Source organism: Arachis hypogaea, chromosome 3 (assembly GCF_003086295.3).
Source record: "Arachis hypogaea cultivar Tifrunner chromosome 3, arahy.Tifrunner.gnm2.J5K5, whole genome shotgun sequence".
NCBI lineage: Eukaryota > Viridiplantae > Streptophyta > Magnoliopsida > Fabales > Fabaceae > Arachis > Arachis hypogaea.
Genome location: NC_092038.1, coordinates 36,843,416 through 36,867,610, shown reverse-complemented (window position 1 = coordinate 36,867,610; position 24,195 = coordinate 36,843,416). Strand labels below are relative to the sequence as shown.

Here is a 24,195-nt window from a genome sequence, read left to right as displayed (position 1 = left end):
TAATCAACTTCATAGCTTGTGTTCTTATTAATTTTATTTTTTAAAAATATTATGTACATATTAAAAATTAGTCATGCATTTTGTCGGATGCACACACATTCTTGCTACTTACTCCTACTTAGCATGGAATCAGAACTCTGATTTTGTAATTTTAACTCATTTGGGTTAAATTGAGATATAGATAAATAATTTGAAAAAAAAAATAGATGCTACTAATTTGAGTTTCAAAATTCAAATAAGTTGGAATATCATGTTCCCTAATTTCTCAATCGTATCCAACACATTATATATCTTTGGGCTTAATTAATCAATCCCAATAACATATAAAGTTGAATTTAATTACTGATCGTTTTATCTAAATAATATATTTGCTTTATTTATTTTTTTTGTTTCTTTTTATCTTGTAGAAAAAAATTAATTTGCATATATACAACTACCTGAGAAGGAAAAGTTCACAAAGCCACAGTTACAGCCACATAATTATCATTTAAAAGAGGTAATTATAATTTTTTTATAATTTTTTTAGAATACTATTTAAGTATTTGTTTGATATCTAATTTGCATACAAGAATTTCTTTTTATAGTAGCGCCTGCTGATATATACTAGTTAGTTGCCTAGTTAATATGAGAGAGAGATAGAGAGATTTTTAATGAATATATTTTTTAAAATTCCTATTTGTAGTCCCTCTTAGTCATGTCAATTGATAAGTCATGGATTGGAAAACCATGAAACACGCACGAGTATAAAGATGGTCTAAACAAGTTTTTGGATTTCGCCTTTGAGCATCGATCTCTCGGGGGTCATCAGATTAAATGCCCTTGTCCGGTGTGTGGTTTTGGCAAGTGGAAAACAAGAGAGAAAGTTTTTGAAAATTTAATAGTCAAGCCGTTTCCAGAAAACTACAAAGTTTGGTATTGGCATGGTGAAGAAGCAGTTGGAGTTGGGTCACAAGCTCATCAAACTAGTCAAATTGTACAAGATGATTCGACATCTCAACATCCAATGGTAACAATGCTCAATGACGCGTTTGGATTTGCTAGACCTGACTTGAATGAAGATGGAGATGGAGATGAAGACAACATAGAAGATGAAGATGGAGATGAAGACAACATAGAAGATGCAAAAAATGAAGAGCACAATGGAGAAAATGTAGAATTTTACAAGTTGTTGGAAGATGGTAGTGAACAATTGTATGAAGGGTGCACAAAGTATTCAAAACTGTCTTTCTTGATTAGTCTGTATCACATAAAGTGCTTATACAGAATAAGCGACAAAGCCATAACCGAAATTCTCAAGTTAATAAAAGATGCTTTTGGAAATGCGAAGATTTCAAATACATTCTATGAGGCCAAGAAAACCATAAACAAACTAGGGCTTAATTATACCAAGATACCTACTTGCCCTAATGACTGCATGTTATATTGGGGGAGGATGAAGATTTGCAAGAATGCAAAAGATGCAAGACATCTAAATGGAGCGATGCTAAAAAGAAGAAACCGGCAAAGATATTGCGATACTTTCCACTAAAACCGAGACTTCAACGATTATTTATGTGTTCTAAGACTGCTCAATCAATGCGATGGCATGCTTCGGCAGAAAAGAAAGATTCGAAGATGAGGCATCCGCGGGATTCTGAAGCTTGGAAGACATTCGATTTACTTCATGATAGGTTTGTTGAAGATCCTCGAAATGTACGTCTTGGTCTTGCAGCTGATGGATTCAACCCCTTTGGAGCTATGCGTACAAACTATAGCATTTGGCCAGTGGTGCTTATTCCATACAATCGACCTCTATGGGAGTGCATGAAGCCAACATCACTAATCTTGTCAATGATTATCCCTGAAGAGAAAATGCCAGGGGACAACATAGACGTATACTTACAACCTCTTATCAAAGAGTTAAAAGAGTTGTGGCATGATGGTGTTCAAATATTAGATAGGTTCAAGAATGAAATGTTTACATTGCGAGCAGCATTAATGTGGACAATTAGTGATTTTCCAGGCCTTGGTAACTTATCTGGGTAGAACGTACACAGTAAATATGCTTGTCCTACATGTAACTTCAACACTGATTCATATAGATTAAAGCATGGTGGAAAATGATGTTTTTCGGGACATCGCCGTTTCTTAGAAAGGGGTCATAAGTTTAGGCTAAGTCGTGCAAAATTTAATGGAAATATCGAGTTGAGGGATCCCCCAGCAGTACTAACGGGGTCAGAAATATTGGAACAACTTGAAGGCATCAATGTTTCATTTGGGAAGGAACTACAGGCAAGTAAAGGTAAGAGGACTCGACGAAAAGTTGTTGAAGAAGATGATGAATCGGGGATATGGAGGAAAAAAAGCATAATTTTTTATCTTCCTTATTGGAAGTCTAACTTATTACGCCACAATCTAGATGTCATGCACATTGAAAAGAATGTTTGCGACAATGTGTTATACACTTTGCTCAATGAGACTGGAAGGTCAAAGGATAATCTCAAAGCTCGTAAGGATCTCAAAGAAATGGGTATAAGGAAAGATTTATGGCCAGATGAAAATGGGAGATATCATCCATCTTTGTTCACAATGTCAAATTCCATGAAAGATGTATTCTTGCGCACTATAAAGAATATTAGAGTACCAAATGGTCTCTCGAGTAATATTTCACGGTGTGTTGATCTGAAGCAAAGAAAGCTTTCTGGATTGAAGAGCCATGATTGCCACGTCCTTATGCAGCAACTATTACCCATTGCCATACGTAATGTGCTACCAGATAAAGTTACTGCAGTGCTAATAGAGTTGTCTTCATTCTTTCAACAATTGTGCTCTAAAAGCTTAAGTCTTACAGAACTTGAGAAGCTCCAACCTCGAATAATCCTTACCCTTTGTCATTTAGAAATGTTATTCCCTCATTCTTTCTTTACAATTATGGTTCATTTAACCTGTCATCTAGTTGATGAAGCAAAACTTGGAGGACCAGTACACTATAGGTAGATGTATCCTATTGAGAGGTAAATACCTCTTTTCAATCATTGTTCATTTAACCTGTCACTTAGTTATATCTTAATTACTAAAGCCAATTATACAAACTAGGTATTTAGGACATTTGAAGTCCTATGTACGAAACAAAGCTAAATCAGAAGGTTCTATAGCTAAAGGATATGTGGCTGAAGAAGCTCTTACATTTTGCTCTCGATACTTAGAAGGGATTGAGACAAGATTTAATAGGCCACCACGTGTTGATGATCGTCCAGATGGTAATTACAACAAACATGTTGATTCGCTTTTTTCACAAATGGGTAACTCTAAGGGAGCTTTCACAGTATTTGAGTTGTCACCTTTGGAAAAAAAAACAAGCACATCGCTATGTGGTTCTAAATTGTCCATATGTCAAACCGTTCATTGAGTAAGTACTTAAGGATTTGCGTACATGTTTTTTATTTACTTGAAAATAGTTGTTTACTTAGAGTTAAACTTTCATACTTGACAGTGACTTCAAAGATTTTGTACGAAGACGATCTAAGGGTAGAAGGCCATCAAATGTAGAGATAGAAAAAAGAGTCAATAAAGATTTTGTTACTTGGTTTCCTACGCAGGTAAATAGAAAAGTGATCATTTTTTGCTAATATTGAGCAGTATTTGTGGATATAATAACTAATATGTTGTTCTATCATAATAGCTTATGAACCCAGATGTTATGAATACTATGCATGAGGATTTGAGATACTTAGCAAGGGGTCCATCATGATATGCCAAGAGGTTTTCTACATTTAGTATCAATGGGTTCTCCTTTCGAACTACCAATCGAGACAATGGGTTAAAGACCTAGAATAGTGGAGTTTTCTTAATGTCTTCAACTCCTTGTGTTGCTAGCGCTAGTGATGCTAATGTTAGGAATACTGATTTGTCATATTATGGCAAATTAGAAGATATTATAGAACTAAACTACAATGGCTGATTTCAGGTTACTTTATTCAAATGTAAATGGGCTGACACCACTAGAGAATGGGGCTGTAGAAAGGATAGTTGGGGTTTTACTTCTGTTAATTTTTTATGAGTAATACACAGTGGTGACCGAGAGGAGGATGATCCATATATTGAAGCCTCACAAGCTCGAATGGTGTATTTTGTCAATGATGAAGTGAATAAAGATTGGAGTGTTGTCGTGCATTTGAAGCCAAGAGACTCATATGATATGGGGGGAAATGAAGATGATGAAGCATGCGAGAATGAGCCATGGTTAGAGCAAAACTTGGATTCTTTATTTGAAAATGGTGATAATCTATCATTATTAAGAGATGAGGTAGATGATGAACTACTAGATGATGACATTGGAGAAGACGAACACATGTCGGAATAGTTAGTAGGTTAAATTAATTTATGGTATGAAATTTATATTTAAGTTTTCATTTAGTTATAATTCACATTTTATCTATAATCAATTAATGCATGCATATCTAATCTATCTCAAATATAATGCATGCATCATCTCTTAATTTTCTGCATATCTAATCTAAGTTATTAGGCTGCTATTTGTTTATCAAGTCTTTCTACTTTTCTTAAATTTTAGACGGAAGAGACAGGAAAAGAAGTTAATAGGGTTCAAATGTGGGACATCACTCACAAGAAAATAGATGGAAGTTATGTTAATGAAAAGGCTAAAGAAATAGCGGTAAGACTAAAGTCCAATAAGTAACTTGTTTGTATTTCTTTTTCTTTCTTTTTTATAAGATAATACTATTTTTTATTCTTTCTCTTTCTTTTTATATATGTATGAGAAGATTGAAGCACATATCAGCCAAAAACTGATGGAATTAACTGTTAATTCTCCTCTTGATGCTCTTGGAGTAGTTTTTGGGAAAGAGCACCCTGGCCGTGTTCGAGGTTTAGGTATGGGAGCTGTTCCAACAATTGCTTTCAAGAACAACACCACAAGGATTAGTCAAATGAATTTAGGTTCTTCAAATGATGTTGGCACATCATCTACTTGTGGTCCAAATGTGCAAGAAGAGTTGGATACCGTTAAAGCGCAATTGCAAGCGCTAGTATCCTATATTGCTTCTAAGGAAGGAGGTAAAATTCCAATACAATTGGCTGGAATGTTCCCTACTCAACAAGTTTCACAGGTACATTCATATTCTGCCTATGATTCCTATTATTAATATAATTAGTAGTAGTGCTAGCTTATGCTAGAGTGATAGTAATAATTAACACAAGTTTAACAAAAGGCATATAGCTTATGCTGGAATGTAATTTATAGTATAGCCTCAACCACACACATAAGATAGTTCAAGTAGTGGAACACAACACAACACTACTTTGGGTAAAGGTGCAAATTAAAGTCTTACCTTCTAAGCTCAACATAACACAAAATAGCTTAGCTTAAATTGTCTAAGGAACTATAGTTGACAGAAACTGGTACTGGTTTCTCTCCGTGGCATGATTACAATTACATGGGTTCTGATTCTGACCTGGAGGACTTTGGCCCTGTGAATATCACAAAAACTGGTACTGGTTTCTCCATCCAGTTTCCATGAACTAAAGAATTTATGGTACATTGTATTCTTCAGATTGCCTCTGCCATATGTGTTGTTCAACTGGTATTTTATTTGTTGAATGTCACCTGGCAAATTTGTGGTGAGAAATTGATATGATTTTTTTATCCCCTAGATGATCTCTGCTAGGGATATATTATTGAAAAGTAAGCATAATGGATTGTTTTACAAATGTAACCTTACTTTATGTATTAGAGATTTAGAGCATCAATTAAAGACTGAATTTCTGAATGATTGGACTGGCCTTGTATTTTAAATGTTTTCAAGTGGTTAGTTGGCTCTATAATTTTAAATTGGTTTCATTATTGTATCAATGCTATGTAATTAGACATGATAAATGTATATCAATATATGCCATTTCCTTGCATTTCTTGTGCTCATAATAGTTATATTTTTGTTGTAGGGATTGGATCAGGAGAGTGAGATTCCAACACCAAAAGAGTTAGGAAGTAGGTCTTCTGGAGCAAGCAATAAGGAAGCATGACCTTACTTGATATGTTAAGACGTATATTAAGAATTATATGTTAAGACATATTATTGAAAAATGTTACTTTGATACTTTATTTTTGGATTATGACATTTCAATTATGACTTGGATTATGACTTTTGGATCATGTATGAATTAAAAATCATCTAATGATGTTTGATTTATGATTATGCCTTTTGGTTATTACGAGATTTTTAAGTGAGTTTCGAAAATATCACTTTAAATTGGTAGTTTTAATCTTATTTTAAAAAGCATAAAATTGTCATCATAATTAAGTACAAACGGCGATTAGAAACCCCCATTTTAAATGAAAACAATGCCATTATACGCTGGTAGAAATGGCGGTTAAAAACTGCCATTTTAAACACAAAAGATGCCATTATAACCTGGTAAAAACAGTGGATAGAAACTGCCATTTTAAACATACAAGATGCCATTATAATCTGGTAAAAATGGCAGTTATAATGGTAAAAATGGCGATTAAAAACCACCATTTTAAACAAAAATGATGCCACGACATCCTGGAAAAAATGGCGGTTATAGCCGCCATTTTAAACAATTTAGAAACCACCATTTTATACGAAAATAATGGCGGTTACAAACCGCCATTTTAAACCTCAGAAAACCGCCGTGTTATCCTAAGGTAATTGTGGCAGTTTTCTGAAAACCGCCGTAATAACCAGAATGACGCCCAGAATAACGGCGTTTCTTGGGGGCGCCATTTTCGGTAATAATGGCGGTTCTAACCGCCGTAATTCCCCAAAATAACCGCCGTTTTAACCCCCTTTTTTGTAGTGCACCAGCCAATGTTAAGGCAATCAGAAGCTTTCTGGGGCATGCAGGATTTTATAGGAGGTTTATAAAGGATTTTTCAAAAATTGCCAAACCTCTAAGTAATCTGCTAGCTGCTGACACACTATTTATCTTTGTTAAGGGGTGTCTGCATGCGTTTGAGACTTTGAAAGCTAAGATGGTCACAGCACCAGTCATCTCTGCACCAGACTGGACATTACCTTTTGAACTGATGTGTGATGCCAGTGACCATGCCGTTGGTGTAGTGTTGGGACAAAGGCATGACAAGCTTCTGCACGTCATTTACTATGCCAGTCGTGTTTTAAATGACGCACAGAAGAACTACACAACCACAGAAAAAGAGCTACTTAAAGTGGTTTATGCCATTGACAAGTTTAGATCCTATTTAGTAGGATCAAAAGTGATTGTGTACACTGACCATGCTGCTCTTAAATATCTACTCACAAAGTAGGATTCAAAACCCAGACTCATCAGATGGGTGTTGCTTCTGCAAGAGTTTGATATAGAAATAAGAGACAGAAAAGGGACAGAGAACCAAGTAGTAGATCACCTATCCCGAATAGAACCAGTAGAAGGGACGTCCCTCCCTATTACTGAGATCTCTGAAAACTTTACGGATGAGCAACTCTTTGCCATCCAGGAAGTGCCATGGTTTGCAGACATTGCAAACTACAAGGCAGTGAGGTTCATACCCAAAGAGTACAGTAGGCAGCAATTAAAGAAATTGATCACAGATGCAAAGTACTATCTTTGGGATGAACCATATCTCCTCAAGAGATGTGCAGACGGAGTAATCCGTAGATGTGTGCCTAAAGAAGAAGCACTGAAGATCCTCTGGCACTGCCATGGATCACAGTATGGAGGACATTTTGGAAGTGAGCGAACAGCCACAAGAGTCCTCCAATGCGGCTTCTACTGACATACTCTCTATAAAGACTCCCAAGTGTTTGTACTTAATTGTGACAGTTGCCAAAGATCTGGCAATCTGCCTCACAGTTATGCTGTGCCTCAACAAGGAATCTTGGAGATTGAGTTGTTTGATGTATGGGGTATTGACTTCATGGGACCTTTCCCACCATTGACCATTCCCACCATCATACTCAAACACTTATATTCTGGTGGCAGTGGATTATGTATCCAAATGGGTGGAAGCTATTGCAACACCCACTAATGACACTAAGACAGTGCTAAAATTCCTCCAGAAACACATCTTCAGCAGATTTGGTACCCCTAGAGTATTAATCACTGATGGGGGCACTCATTTCTGCAATAAATAGCTTTACTCTGCTTTGGTTCGTTATGGAGTTAGCCACAGGGTAGCCACTCCATATCATCCACAAACAAATGGGAAAGCTGAAGTCTCTAACAGAGAACTTAAAAGAATCCTGGAACAGACTGTAATTAACCATAGAAGGGATTGGGCAAGAAGCTTGGATGATGCTCTGTGGGCATACAGAACAGCATTCAAGACTCCCATAGGAACTTCTCCATACCAGCTTGTGTATGGAAAAGCCTGTCACTTGCCAGTGGAACTGGAACATAAGGCCTACTGGGCAACCAGGTTCCTAAACCTTGATGCCAAGTTAGCTGGAGAAAAACGTTTGCTCCAGTTAAATGAGCTAGAGGAATTCAGACTCAATGCTTTCGAAAATACAAAAATTTACAAGGAGAAAGCAAAAAGATGGCATGATAAGAAACTGTCATTCAGAGCCTTTGAGCCAGGGCAGAAAGTTCTGCTATTTAATTATAGGCTCAGATTATTCCCCGGGAAATTGAAATCCCGGTGGAGAGGACTATATGTGATTACAAGTGTGTCACCATATGGATACGTAGAGCTCCAGGATAATGATTCCAACAAAAAGTTCATTGTTAATGGACAGAGAGTCAAACATTATCTTGAAAGCAATTTTGAGTAAGAATGCTCAAAACTGAGACATGATTAAAGCTCAGTAATAGTCCAGCTAAAGACAATAAAGAAGTGCTTGCTGGGAGGCAACCCAGCCATTTACAAAGTTTATTTGTTAATTAATTGATTTTTACAGGTATATGTCAATTATCTTCAAGGTAAAATAGCAATTGCTTGAGTTCACAGAGTTATAGAAGGATTCAAAGGATAAAAACAGCAAAAAGAAGTTCACTGGTGTGAAAACACCAATGAGAGCTGTTTTGGGCGTTCAACGCTAGAAAGAAGCATCTTCTGGGCGTTGAACGCCAGAAAGAAGCACCTTTTGGGCGTCGAACGCCAGAAAGAAGCATCTTCTGGGCGTTGAACGCCAGAAAGAAGCACCTTCTGGGCGTTCAACGCCAGAATTACAGCGTCCTGGGCGTTCAAAAAAAAGCCCAGTGACAAAGGAGTTCCTAGCATTCAACGCCAGAAAGAAGCAACAGCTGGGCGTTGAACGCCCAAGAGAAGCTGCACATGGGCGTTAAATGCCCAAAACATGCAGCGTTTGGGCGTTTAACGCCAGGATTGTGGGGAGGAGGTAATTTCGTTTTCAATTCAAATTTTTTCCAATTTTCATGTTTCAATTCATGATTTCTTGCATAAACATGTTACAAAGTCTCATCTTTCAACTTCAATTTCAAAAAATTTTAAATCCTGAACATATTTCTTGATTTTTCTTTAATTTCTTTTCAAATCTTTTTCAAAACTCATCTATCTTTTTGAATTCTTTTCAAATCTTTTTAATTCATTCTCATATCTTTTTCAACTCATCATATCTTTTGAATTTCGAAATTGCCTCTCCTTCTATTCCTCTCCTTTCTCTTCTTTTGCTCGAGGGCGAGCAATATTCTAAGTTTTGTGTGTAAAAGCATAGCTCTTTTGTTTTTTCATAACCATTTATGGTACCTAAGGCCAGAGAAACCTCAAGAAAGAGGAAAGGGAAGGCAATTGCTTCCACCTCTGAGTCATGGGAGATGGAGAGATTCATCTCAAGGGTCCATAGCTCAGTAGTAGAGCATTTGACTGCACATCAAGAGAGCATGAGGAATTCCCTCATCAAGAAATCTCTGAGATACCTCAGGGGATATATTTTCCTCCACACACCTATTGGGAGCAACTAAGGATAGGAGCACCAAAATCACTAGGGATCAAGCAACAGAGGCAAGGAAGAGACATAAAGGAGCTCAAAAAGCACCATTGATCCTTCAAAAAGGTGCCACCCTTACTAAGGTGGACTCATTCCTTAACTTTCTTGTTCTTATCTCTGTTTTTCAATTTTTATACTTCATGTTTGTCTATGTCTGTGTCTTTATTACATGATCATTAGTGTTTAGTAACTACGTCTTAAGGCTATGAATAATTCCATGAATCCTTCACCTTTCTTAAATGAAAAATGTTTTAATACAAAAGAAGAAGAAGTACATGAATTTCAAATTCATCCTTGAAATTAGTTCAATTATATTGATGTGGTGACAATACTTTTTGTTTTCTGAATGAATGTTTGAAAAGTGCATAATTTTGATCTTGTTGTTTATGAATGTTAAAATTATTGTCTCTTGAAAGAATGATGAAAAAGAGAAATGTTATTGATGATCTAAAAAATAAAAAAAATTGATTCTTGAAGCAAGAAAAAGCAGTGAAGAACAAAGCTTGCAAAAAAAATGGCAAAAAAAAATAGAGAAAGAAAAAGAAAAAGTGATGAGCAGATAATTTATACGCTTTTTGGCATTGTTTTTAGGTAGTTTTTAGCATGATCTAGTTACTTTTAGGGATGTTTTCATTCGTTTTTATGCTAAATTCACATTTCTGGATTTTACTATGAGTTTGTGTATTTTTCTATGATTTCAGGTATTTTCTGGCTGAAATTGAAGGACCTGAGCAAAACTCTGATAAGAAGGCTAACAAAGGACTGCTGATGTTGTTGGAATCTGACCTCCCTGCACTTGAAACGGATTTTCTGGAGCTATAGAACTCCAAATGGCGCGCTCTTAATGGCGTTGGAAAGTGGACATCCAGATCTTTCCAGCAATATATAATAGTCCATACTTTGTTCGAGATTAGACGATGTAAACTGGCGCTCAACGCCAGTTCCATGCTGCATTCTGGAGTCAAACGCCAGAAACACATCACGAACCAGAGTTGAACGCCCAAAACACGTTACAACTTGTCGTTCAACTCCAAGATAAGCCTCAGCTCATGTAACATTCAAGCTCAGCCCAAACATACACCAAGTGGGCCCCGGAAGTGGATTTATGCATCAATTACTTACTTCTGTAAACCCTAGCAGCTAGTTTATTATAAATAGGACTTTTTACTAGTGTATTAGCTATCTTTGAACGTTTAGTTCTTAGACCTTGGGGGCTGGCCTCTCGGCCATGCCTGAACTTTCATCACTTATGTATTTTCAACGGTGGAGTTTCTACACACCATAGATTAAGGGTGTGGAGCTCTGCTGTACCTCAAGTTTTAATGCAATTACTATTATTTTCTATTCAATTTGATTTATTCCTGTTCCAAGATAACATTCGTACTTCATCCTAATGGATGTGATGATCCGTGACACTCATCATCATCCATCTATATGAACGCGTGCCTGACAACCACTTCCGTTCTACAAGCGAAAGCTAGAGTGCGTATCTCTTGGATTCCTTAATTAGAATCTTCGTGGTATAAGCTAGAATTGATGGCGGCATTCATGAGAATCCGGAAAGTCTAAACCTTATCTGTGGTATTCCGAGAAGTATTTTGGGATTGAATGACTGTGACGAGCTTCAAACTCGCGATTGCTGGGCGTGATGACAAACGCAAAAGAATCAAGGGATTCAATTCCAACATGATCGAGAACCAACAGATGATTAGCCATGCCGTGACAGAGCATTTGGACCTTTTTCATTGAGAGGATGGGATGTAGCCATTGACAATGGTGATGCCCTTTATACAGCTTGCCATGGAAAGGAGTAAGAAGGATTGGATGGATGCAGTAGGAAAGCAGAGATTCAAAAGGAATACAGCATCTCCATACACTTATCTGAAATTCCTACCAATGAAATTACATAAGTATTTCTATCCTTTATTAATAAATTAATTATCTCTTTATATTTTCGAAAACCCAATAATCAATTATTATCCGTCTGACTGAGATTTACAAGATGACCATAGCTTGCTTCATACCAACAATCTCTGTGGGATCGACCCTTACTCACGTAAGGTATTACTTGGACGACCCAGTACACTTGCTGGTTAGTTGAGCGAAGTTGTGGGGTTATATTTAGACCATGGTATTGAGCACCAAGTTTTTTTGGAGCCATTACTAGGGAAATAATTTCGAAAACAATTCAAGCATAAATCACAATTTCGTCCACCAAGTTTTTGGCGCCGTTGCTGGGGATTGTTCGAGTATGGACAACTAACGGTTCATCTTGTTGCTCAGATTAGGTAATTTTTTTTTTGTTTTGTTTTCAAAATTTTTTCAAAATTTTTTTTCCTTTTTTTCGAAAATAAATAAAGAAAATACCAAAAAAATCATAAAATCATAAGAACCAAAAATATTTTGTGTTTCTTGTTTGAGTCTTGAGTCAATTTTTAAGTTTGGTGTCAATTGCATATTCATATTGTTCTTGAATTTTTTCGAAAAATTCATGCATTCATGGTGTTCTTCATGATTTTCAAGTTGTTCTTGGTAAGTCTTCTTGTTTGATCTTGATGATTTCTTGTTTTGTGTCTTTTGATGTTTTTCATGTGCATCTTTGCATTCATATTTTCCAAGAATTAAAAATTTCTAAGTTTGGTGTCTTGCATGTTTTCTTTGCATAAAAAATTTTTCAAAAATATGTTCTTGATGTTCATCATGATTTTCAAAGTGTTCTTGGTGTTCATCTTGACATTCATAGTGTTCTTGCATGCATCATGTGTTTTGATCCAAAATTTTCATGTTTTTGGTCATAATTGTGTTTTTCTCTCTCATCATTAAAAATTCAAAAAATCAAAAAATATCTTTTCCTTAATTTTCTCCAAATTTTCGAAAATTTAAGTTGACTTAGTCAAAAAATTTTTAAAATTAGTTGTTACTCATAAGTCAAGTCAAATTTTCAATTTTAAAAATCTTATCTTTTCAAAATCTTTTTTTAAAAATCACATCTTTTTCATTTTTTTAATAATTTTCGAAATTTTAAAAATTTATTCTCAAAATCTTTTTCTTATCTTTTCTTTTCAAAAAAAAATTGAAACTTTACTAACAATTAATGTGATTGATTCAAAAATTTGAAGTTTGTTACTTTCTTGTTAAGGAAGGTTCAATCTTTAAATTCTAGAATCCTATCTTTTAGTTTCTTATTAGTCAAGTAATCAATTTTAATTTTAAAAATTAAATCTTTTTCAAAATATCTTTTTCTTAAGAATCTTATCTTTTTATCATATCTTTTTATCAGATCTTCTTATCTTATCTTTTTATCATATCTTTTCAAAATTTTATCTTTCTCAAAAAATTTGATTTTAAAATATCTTTTCTAACTTCTTATCTTCTTATCTTTTCAAATTTGATTTTAATATCTTTTCCAACTAACTATTTGACTTTTTGTTTGTTTCTTATCTTTTTCAAAACCACCTAACTACTTTTCCCTCTTTAATTTTCGAAAATATCTCATCTCTTTTTCAAAAATTCTTTTTAATTGTTTTAAATTTTAATTTTAATTATATCTTATCTTTAATTTTCGAAAATCATTAACTACTTTTTCAAAATTATTTTCGAATTCTCTCTCTCTTCTCTTCTTCTATTTATTTATTTATTTACTAACACTTCTCTTCACCTTTCTTCATCTCTAATTACTGCCTCTATCCTTACCCTTCTGCTTGGATTCTCCTTTCTTTATTCCCTTTCTTCTTCTACTAACAATAAGGAACCTCTTTACTGTGACATAGAGGATTCCTCTTTCTTTTCTTGTTCTCTTCTTCCCTATATGAGCAGGAACAAGGAAAAAAGGCATTCTTGTTGAAGCTGATCCTGAACCTGAAAGGACTCTGAAGAGGAAATTAAGAGAAGATTAAAGAGCAATGAGAGAGGAGCAACAAAGGAAAGAAGGGACATAAAAGAGCTTAAGGACATCATTGGTCCTTTAAGAAGAAGACACCACTAAGGTGGACTCATTCCTTGTTCTTATTTTTTCTGTTTTTTGGTTTTTATGCTTATTATGTCATCTATATTTGTGTCTCTACTTCATGATCATTAGTGTTTAGTAACTATGTCTTAAGGCTATAAATAAATTCCATAAATCCTCCACCTCTCTTAAAAGAAAAATGTTTCCAATTCAAAAGAACAAGAAGTACATGAGTTTCGAATTTATCCTTGAATTTAGTTTAATTATATTGATGTGGTGACAAACCTTTTTGTTTTCTAAATGAATGCTTGAACAGTGCATATTTTTTATCTTGTTGTTTATGAATGTTAAAATTGTTGGCTCTTGAAAGAATGATGAACAAAGAGAAATGTTATTGATAATCTGAAAAATCATGAAATTGATTCTTGAAGCAAGAAAAAGCAGTGAAAGAATAAGGCTTGCGAAAAAAAGAAGAAAAGTGGCGAAAAAAATAGAAAGAAAAAGAAAAAGCAAGCAAAAAAAAAAAGCCATTAGCCCTTAAAACCAAAAGGCAAGGGTAAAAAGAATCCAAGGCTTTGAGCATCAATGGATAGGAGGGCCCAAGGAAATAAAATCCAGGCCTAAGCGGCTAAATCAAAGTTGTCCCTAACCATGTGCTTGTAGCATGCAGGTCCAAGTGAAAAGCTTGAGACTGAGTGGTTAAAGTCGTGATCCAAAGCAAAAAGAGTGTGCTTAAGAGCTCTGGACACCTCTAACTGGGGACTCTAGCAAAGCTGAGTCACAATCTGAAAAGGTTCACCCAATCATGTGTCTGTGGCATTTATGTATCCGGTGGTAATACTGGAAAACAAAGTGCTTAGGGCCATGGCCAAGACTCATAAAAGTAGCTGTGTTCAAGAATCAACATACTTAACTAGGAGAATCAATAACACTATCCAAAATTCTAAGTTCGTAGAGAAGCCAATCATTCTAAACTTCAAAGGAGAATGTGAGATGCCAAAACTGTTCAGAAGCAAAAAGCTACAAGTCCCGCTCATCTAATTAGAATTAATATTCATTGATATTTTGGAATTTATAGTATATTCTCTTCTTTTTATCCTAATTGATTTTCAGTTGCTTGGGGACAAGCAACAATTTAAGTTTGTTGTTGTGATGAGCGGATAATTTATACGCTTTTTGGCATTGTTTTTAGGTAGTTTTTAGCATGATCTAGTTACTTTTAGGGATGTTTTCATTAGTTTTTATGCTAAATTCACATTTCTGGATTTTACTATGAGTTTGTGTATTTTTATATGATTTCAGGTATTTTCTGGCTGAAATTGAGGGACCTGAGCAAAACTCTGATAAGAAGGCTAACAAAGGACTGCTGATGCTGTTGGAATCTGACCTCCCTGCACTCGAAACGGATTTTCTGGAGCTATAGAACTCCAAATGGCGCGCTCTTAACGGCGTTGGAAAGTAGACATCCAGAGCTTTCCAGAAATATATAATAGTCCATACTTTATTCGATATTAGATGGCGTAAACTGGCGCTCAACGCCAGTTTCATGCTGCATTCTGGAGTCAAACGCCAGAAACACGTCACGAACCAGAGTTGAACGCCCAAAACACGTTACAACTTGTCGTTCAACTCCAAGATAAGCCTCAGCTCATGTAACATTCAAGCTCAGCCCAAACATACACCAAGTGGGCCCCGGAAGTGGATTTATGCATCAATTACTTACTTCTGTAAACCCTAGCAGCTAGTTTATTATAAATAGGACTTTTTACTAGTGTATTAGCTATCTTTGAACGTTTAGTTCTTAGACCTTGGGGGCTGGCCTCTCGGCCATGCCTGAACCTTCATCACTTATGTATTTTCAACGGTGGAGTTTCTACACACCATAGATTAAGGGTGTGGAGCTCTGCTGTACCTCAAGTTTTAATGCAATTACTATTATTTTCTATTCAATTTGATTTATTCCTATTCCAAGATACCATCCGTACTTCAACCTGATGGATGTGATGATCTGTGACGCTCATCATCATCCATCTGTATGAACGCGTGCCTGACAACCACTTCTATTCTACAGGCGAAAGCTAGAGTGCGTATCTCTTGGATTCCTTAATCAGAATCTTCGTGGTATAAGCTAGAATTGATGGCGGCATTCATGAGAATCCGGAAAGTCTAAAACTTGTCTGTGGTATTCCGAGTAGGATTCTGGGATTGAATGACTGTGACGAGCTTCAAACTCGCGATTGCTGGGCGTGATGACAAACGCAAAAGAATCAAGGGATTCAATTCCAACATGATCGAGAACCAACAGATGATTAGTCGTGCCGTGACAGAGCATTTGGACCTTTTTCACTGAGAGGATGGGATGTAGCCATTGACAACGGTGATGCCCTACATACAGCTTGCCATGGAAAGGAGTAAGAAGGATTGGATGGATGCAGTAGGAAAGCAGAGATTCAAAAGGAATATAGCATCTCCATACACTTATCTGAAATTCCTACCAATGAAATTACATAAGTATTTCTATCCTTTATTAATAAATTAATTATCTCTTTATATTTTTGAAAACCCAATAATCAATTATCATCCGCCTGACTGAGATTTGCAAGATGACCATAGCTTGCTTCATACCAACAATCTCTGTGGGATCGACCCTTACTCACGTAAGGTATTACTAGGACGACCCAGTACACTTGCTGGTTAGTTGAGCGAAGTTGTGAGGTTATATTTAGACCATGGTATTGAGCACCAAGTTTTTTTGGAGCCATTACTGGGGAATTAATTTCGAAAATAATTCAAGCATAAATCACAATTTCGTCCACCAAGTTTTTGGCGCTGTTGCCGGGGATTGTTCGAGTATGGACAACTAACGGTTCATCTTGATGCTCAGATTAGGTAATTTTCTTTTTGTTTTGTTTTCAAAAATTTTTCAAAATTTTTTTTCCTTTTTTTCGAAAATAAATAAAGAAAATACCAAAAAAATCATAAAATCATAAGAACCAAAAATATTTTGTGTTTCTTGTTTGAGTCTTGAGTCAATTTTTAAGTTTGGTGTCAATTGCATATTCATATTGTTCTTGCATTTTTTCGAAAAATTCATGCATTCATGGTGTTCTTCATGATCTTCAAGTTGTTCTTGGTAAGTCTTCTTGTTTGATCTTGATGATTTCTTGTTTTGTGTCTTTTGTTGTTTTTCATGTGCATCTTTGCATTCATATTTTCCAAGCATTAAAAATTTCTAAGTTTGGGGTCTTGCATGTTTTCTTTGTATAAAAAATTTTTCAAAAATATGTTCTTGATGTTCATCATGATCTTCAAAGTGTTCTTGGTGTTCATCTTGACATTCATAGTGTTCTTGCATGCATCATGTGTTTTGATCCAAAATTTTCATGTTTTTGGTCATAATTGTGTTTTTCTCTCTCATCATTAAAAATTCAAAAAATCAAAAAATATTTTTCCTTAATTTTCTCCAAATTTTCGAAAATTTAAGTTGACTTAGTCAAAAATTTTTTAAAATTAGTTGTTACTCATAAGTCAAGTCAAATTTTCAATTTTAAAAATCTTATCTTTTCAAAATCTTTTTTAAAAATCACATCTTTTTCATTTTTTTAATAATTTTCGAAATTTTAAAAATTTATTCTCAAAATCTTTTTCTTATCTTTTTTTTTTCAAAAAAAATTTGAAACTTTACTAACAATTAATGTGATTGATTCAAAAATTTGAAGTTTGTTACTTTCTTGTTAAGAAAGGTTCAATCTTTAAATTCTAGAGTCCTATCTTTAGTTTCTTATTACTCAAGTAATCAATTTTAGTTTTAAAAATTAAATATTTTTCAAAATATCTTTTTCTTAAGAATCTTATCTTTTTATCATATCTTTTTATCATATCTTCTTATCTTATCTTTTTATCATATCTTTTCAAAATTTTATCCTTTTCAAAAAATTTGATTTTAAAATATCTTTTCTAACTTCTTATCTTCTTATCTTTTCAAATTTGATTTTAATATCTTTTCCAACTAACTATTTGACTTTTTGTTTGTTTCTTATCTTTTTCAAAACCACCTAACTACTTTTCCCTCTTTAATTTTTGAAAATATCTCATCTCTTTTTCAAAAATTCTTTTTAATTGTTTTAAATTTTAATTTTAATTATATCTTATCTTTAATTTTCGAAAATCATTAACTACTTTTTCAAAATTATTTTCGAATTCTCTCTCTCTTCTCTTCTATTTATTTATTTATTTACTAACACTTCTCTTCAAACCATAGCTTGCTTCAAACCAACAATCTCCGTGGGATTCGACCCTTACCACGTAAGGTATTACTTGGATGACCCAGTGCACTTGCTGGTTAGTTGTGTGAAATTACATAGTGTGAAGTAATTTTCATGCACCAATAACTCTGACAGAAAGTTCATTGTTAATAGACCGAGAGTCAAACATTATTTTGAAAGCAATTTTGAGCAAGAATGCTCAAAACTGAGACTTGATTAAAGCTCAGTAATAGTCCAGCTAAAGACAATAAAGAAGCGCTTGCTGGGAGGCAACCCAGTCATGAGTTTATTTTATTTTTAATTTTAATTTTAAATTAGATAATACATTTCAGTGAATGATACAGAGTTACAGAAGGATTCAGAGGATAAAACGGCAAAAAGAAGCTCACTAGTGCGAAAAAGCCAGTAAGAGCTGTTTTGGGCGATAAACGCCCAAAAGAAGCATCTACTGGGTGTTCATCGCCAGTAGAGATAGCCATCTGGGCGTTAAACGTCAGAAAGAAGCATCTTCTAGGCATTAAACGCCAGAAAGAAGCATATTCTGGGCGTTGAACGCCAGATTTACAGCGTCCTGGGCGTTCAGAAAAACGCCTAGTGACAAAGGAATTCCTGGCGTTTAACGCCAGCCAGAAGCAACAGCTGGGCGTTAAACGCCCAGGAGAAGCTATAGATGGGCGTTAAATGCCCAAAACATACAGCGTTTGGGCGTTTAACGCCAGGATTGTGGGGAGGAGGTGAATGCATTTTCAACTCAAATTTTTTCCATTTTTCACGTTTCAATTCATGATTTCTTGCATAAATATGTTACAAACTCCCATCTTTCAAACTTCAATTCCAAAAATTTTTAATCCTAATTTCTAAAATCCCTTTTCAAAGATATCAAATGTATCTTAATTCATAAACACAAATTTTTTTTAATCCTCTTCAATTTCTTTTCAAATCTTTTAAAATTCTTTTCAAACTCATCATATTTTCTTCTCAAAATTCATATTTATCTTTTTCAAATATCTTTCATACTTATCTTTTACAAATCACATCTTCTATCTTATTTTTTTTCAAAATTTTCGAAAACCCACCCCTCCCTTTAAATCCACATTCGGCCTCCCTCCTCTCATCCACCGTTCGAAATTAGCTCTCCTTCTATCCCTCTCCTTTCCTTTCTTTTGCTTGAGGACAAGCAAGCCTCTAAGTTTGGTGTGTTTATCCGTGATCACTAAGCCATACCCACTAAGATCATGGCTCCTAAGGGAAAGCAAACCACTTCAAGAGGCAAGAAAGAGAATATTCCAAAACCACTTTAGAATCAAGGGAAGTTCTTAACCAAAGAACATTCAGACTATTATTACAAAATAATGGGTCTAAGATCAATGATCCCGGAAGTCAAATTCGATCTAAAAGAAGATGAATATCTGGAGATCCAAGAGCAAATTTGAAACAAGAGGTGGGAAATCCTAGCTAATCCTGAAACAAAGGTGGAAAGAAACATGGTTCAGGAATTCTACTCTAATCTGTGGCAAACAGACAGGCATAGAATATCTGGAACCGCCCTCTATGACTATTGGACCTTGGTCAGAGAAAAGATTGTTCACATTCACCCTGACAAAATCAGGGAGATCTTTAAGCTACCTCAGCTGAAAGATGACCCAGACTCCTTTAATAGGAGAATGATGAGAACAAATAAGGGCTTGGACAAGATTCTAGAGGATATATGCCTCCCTGGAACCAAGTGGACGACCAGCAGAAAGGGCGTCCCAAATCAACTCAAGAGAGAAGATCTCAAACCAGTCGCTAGAGGCTGGCTGGACTTCATTGGGCGTTCTATACTGCCCACTAGCAACCGTTCTGAAGTCACCATTAAAAGAGCAATAATGATCCATTGCATTATGTTGGGAAAAGAAGTGGAAGTTCATCAGCTGATTTTGTGTGAACTTTACATAATTGCGAACAAGAACTCCAAAGATGCCAAATTGGCTTATCCAAGCTTAATCTCTATGCTATGTAAAGATGCTGGGGTAAAGATGGGAGTAACTGAGTATATCTCAGTTGAGCGACCAATCACCAAAATATCAATGGAAAGAAAACAAGCGCAGGACGACCCCATCAAGAGGAGAGCACAGTAATTCCTCCTGGAGATCCCTCAAATTGAATACTGGGAGCATCTTGAAGCATCTGTTGCCAAGTTGCAAGAAGCTATGGACCAAATAAAGGAAGAACAGAATAATCAAAATAGCATGCTTTGCAAACTGCTTGGGGAACAAGAAGAGCAAATGCGTGACTTGAAGGAACTGAAGCGTCAAAAGCTATCTCTTGAAGGACTAAGCGCCCCACAGACTAGAGGAACATCTATTTTCCAAAATAAAGGTTGCTGAGTCCTAATGTTAGCCTTAACTCTGTGATAATTGTTCTTATTAGGAATTTACCTTAGAAGTTATATATTAGTAGTAGTAATTAGTATATCTATTTTGATTTTATCTCCAATTAAGCTATAATTTGTTTTTCTCATCATCATCAAACATAAATAAAATAGTAGATTTCTAGAATAAAGAGGCAATATTTTTTCGAGTTTTTTAATAAGGAAAATTCTAATTATTTATATGTGGTGGCAATACTTTTTGTCTTCTGAATGAATGCTTGAATAGTGCATATTTTTTATATTGAATTTTAGGAATGTTAAAATTGTTGGCTCCTGAAAGAATGATGAACAAGAAAAATATTATTGCTGATCTAAAAAATCATGAAATTGATTCTTGAAGCAAGAAAAAGCAGTAAAAAAAAGCAAAAGAGGTAGAAAAAGCCAATAGCCCTTTAAACCAAAAGGCAAGGGTGAAAAGGATCCAAGGCTTTGAGCATCAATGAAAAGGAGGGCCCAAGGAAGTAAATTCAGGCCTAAGCGGCTAGATCAAGCTGTCCCTATCCATGTGCTTGTGGCATACAGGTCCAAGTGAAAAGCTTGAGACTGAGTGGTTAAAGTTGTGATCCATAGTAAAAGAGTGTGCTTAAGAACTCTAGATACCTCTATTTAGGGACTTGAGCAAAGCTAAGTCACAATCTGAAAAGGTTCACCCAATTATGTGTCTGTGGCATTTATGTATCCGGTGGGAATACTGGAAAACAAAGTGCTTAGGGTCACGGCTAAGACTCATAAAGTAGCTGTGTTCAAGAATCAACATACTAAACTAGGAGAATCAATAATACTATCTGAAGTCTGAGTTCCTATGGATGTCAATCATTCTGAATTTCAAAGGATAAAGTGAGATGCCATAACTGTTCGGAAGCAAAAAGCTACTAGTCCCGCTCATCTAATTAGAATCTGAGCTTCACTTAAAACTCAGAGATACTATTGCTTCTTGATTTCTTTTTATCATATTTTATTTATCTAGTTGCTTGAGGATAAGCAGCAGTTTAAGTTTGGTGTTGTGATGAGCGGATATTTTATACACTTTTTGGGAGTAATTTCATGTAGTTTTTAGTATGTTTTAGTTAGTTTTTAGTATATTTTTATTAGTTTTTAGGCAAAATTCATATTTTTGGACTTTACTATGAGTTTGTGTGTTTTTCGGTGATTTCAGGTATTTTCTGGCTGAAATTGAGGGAGCTGAGCAAAAATATGATTCAGGTTGAAAAAGGACTGCTGATGTTGTTGGATTCTGACCTCCCTGCACTCAGAATGGATTTTTTGGAGCTACAGAAGTCCAATTGGCGCGCTCTCAATTGGGTTGGAAAGTAGATATCCAAGGCTTTCCATAAATATATAATAGTCCATACTTTGCACGAAGATAAATGACATAAACCGGCATTTAACGCTAATTCCATGTTGCATTCTTGCGTTCAGCGCCAGAAACAGGTTGCAAGTTGGAGTTAAACGCCAGAAATAGGTTACAACCTGACGTTTAACTCCAGAAATAGCCCAGGCACATGAGAAGCTTAAGTCTCAGTCCCAGCACACACCAAGTGGGCCCCAGAAGTGGATTTCTGCACTATCCATCTTAGTTTACTCATTTTCTGTAAACCTAGGTTACTAGTTTAGTATTTAAACAACTTTTAGAGACTTATTTTGTATCTCATGACATTTTTAGATCTGAACTTTGTACTTTTTGACAGCATGATTTTCTAAACTCCATTGTTGGGGGTGAGGAGCTCTGCAACGTCTCGATGAATTAATGCAATGATTTCTTTTTTCCATTCAAACACGCTTGCTTTCTATCTAAGATGCTGATTCGTACTTAACTGTGATGGATGTGATGATCCGTGACACGCATCACCATTCTCAACCCATGAACGTATGCCTGACAAACATCTCCGTTCTACATTAGATTGAATGAGTATCTCTTAGATTTCTTAATCAGAATCTTTGTGGTATAAGCTAGAATCCATTGGCAGCATCCTTGAGAATCCAGAAAGTCTAAACCTTGTCTGTGGTATTCCGAGTAGAATTCAGGGATTGGATGACTGTGACGAGCTTCAAACTCGCGAGTGTTGGCCGTAGTGACAGACGCAAAAGGATTAATGGATCCTATTCCGACATGATCGAGAACCGACAGATGATTAGCCGTGCTGTGACAGAGCATTTGGACCATTTTCACTGAGAGGATGGGAAGTAGCCATTGACAATGGTGACGCCCTACATACATCTTGCCATGGAAGGAGCCTTGCATGTTTGAAAGTAAGAAAGCATTATGTTACAGGGATTCAGAAGACAAAGCATCTCCAAAACCCCAACATATTCTCCATTACTGCGTAACAATTACTTATTTTATACACTTTCACTTTTTACAATTAAAGCTAAAAGAACCCTATTGGTATCCTGACTAAGAATAATAAGATAACCATAGCTTTCTTCAAGCCAACAATCTCCGTGGGATTCGACCCTTACTCACGTAAGGTATTACTTGGACGACCCAGTGCACTTGCTGGTTAGTTGTGCAAAATTACATACTGTGAGTGTAATTTTCGTGCACCATACGCGTAAGCGCCCAGTGCACAGACGCGTGCCTCTGGTTGTGCCAATCGCGTGAGTTCAGCCTCGCGCCTGCACAACTCTCTGGTCAAACATGGTTTTACGCCGATTTCTTCATCCACGCGTACGCGTGGGTTGCCAAAGGTGGGAGCGACGCGCACGCGTACGGTATGCATACGCGTGTGCTGGATTGTGCCTAGAGCACGTTTCATGCCCAGCTTCCATGCCACTCTCTGTTCAATCCTAATATCCGTCGCATTCACGTATGACGCGTACACGTCATAGACGCTTGCACGTCAAATGCCCCTTTTTTTATGCAGAATGCTGGTGATTATGCAGAATGCATGAATTAACACTGATAAAAATAAAACAAAATAAAACTAAGAATGAAAAAGAATGATCATACCATGGTAGGTTGTCTCCCTCCTAGCACTTTTAGTTATTGTCCTTAAGTTGGACATTTGGTGGGCTCCTTGTTATGGAGGCTTGTGCTTGAACTCATCCAGGAATCCCCACCAATGTTTGCAATTCCAATAGCCTACGGGATCCCAAACTAGGCGCATCAAGCTTCCAAGAAAATTTGAACAAGTGACAAGGCCCCAAGATTGTTGAAGGTTAAGGTGTATTCCGGGGTCCCAAACCTTACTTTTACACCCGTCTTCTTGTTGATCATCATTGTTCCAACCGAGTGGCAAGCAATTTGAATTCTCACTATAGCGTCTAAACAACTTTCTAGTCCCATTCAATCGAGCGTGACACCAACCTTTGCATTTAAACGTTGAGCTTTCAACCATATTGAACCTTGTATGACAACTCCTACCACTAACCATCTCCCTCTTACTCTTAAAGCCACAAATAGCTCTAAGTTAACCATCCGTCTCAAGTAAACCATATTCAAGTGGGAAAGTAAATGTTAAGGATAAGGATTGTACCCACTTGAATGTTGTAGTGGATGGTAATGGCTTTGGGAGAGGTGTTTTCAATGGTCTTGCAAGCTTCACTCCCTTGCGTTCTTTCTTGACAACTTCCACCTCTTTGCGAGCTTCTTCAGTTTCAACCTATTGCTCTTGGTAGCTTGCTTCCAATTCAATCTCCTTT

General features: G+C 35.9%; 1 protein-coding gene across 1 annotated transcript; it reads left to right on the top strand.

The window, feature by feature from the left end:
• The first annotated feature begins 4,428 nt into the window (after positions 1 to 4,428).
• On the top strand, positions 4,429 to 6,164 carry LOC112790287 (uncharacterized). Its single transcript, XM_025832616.2, has 2 exons — positions 4,429 to 5,108; positions 5,941 to 6,164. The coding sequence occupies exons 1-2, from the start codon at positions 4,752 to 4,754 to the stop codon at positions 6,019 to 6,021; spliced, it is 438 nt and encodes a 145-aa protein (XP_025688401.2). The 5' UTR covers positions 4,429 to 4,751; the 3' UTR covers positions 6,022 to 6,164.
• The last annotated feature ends 18,031 nt before the right edge of the window (positions 6,165 to 24,195 follow it).

Excerpts from the sequence above, each read along its gene's own strand:
- LOC112790287 (XM_025832616.2), top strand. The coding sequence starts at position 4,752 with ATGTATGAGAAGATTGAAGCACATATCAGCCAAAAACTGATGGAATTA. Across the intron at positions 5,109-5,940 it reads CTACTCAACAAGTTTCACAG|GGATTGGATCAGGAGAGTGA; the intron begins GTACATTCATAT and ends TTTTTGTTGTAG.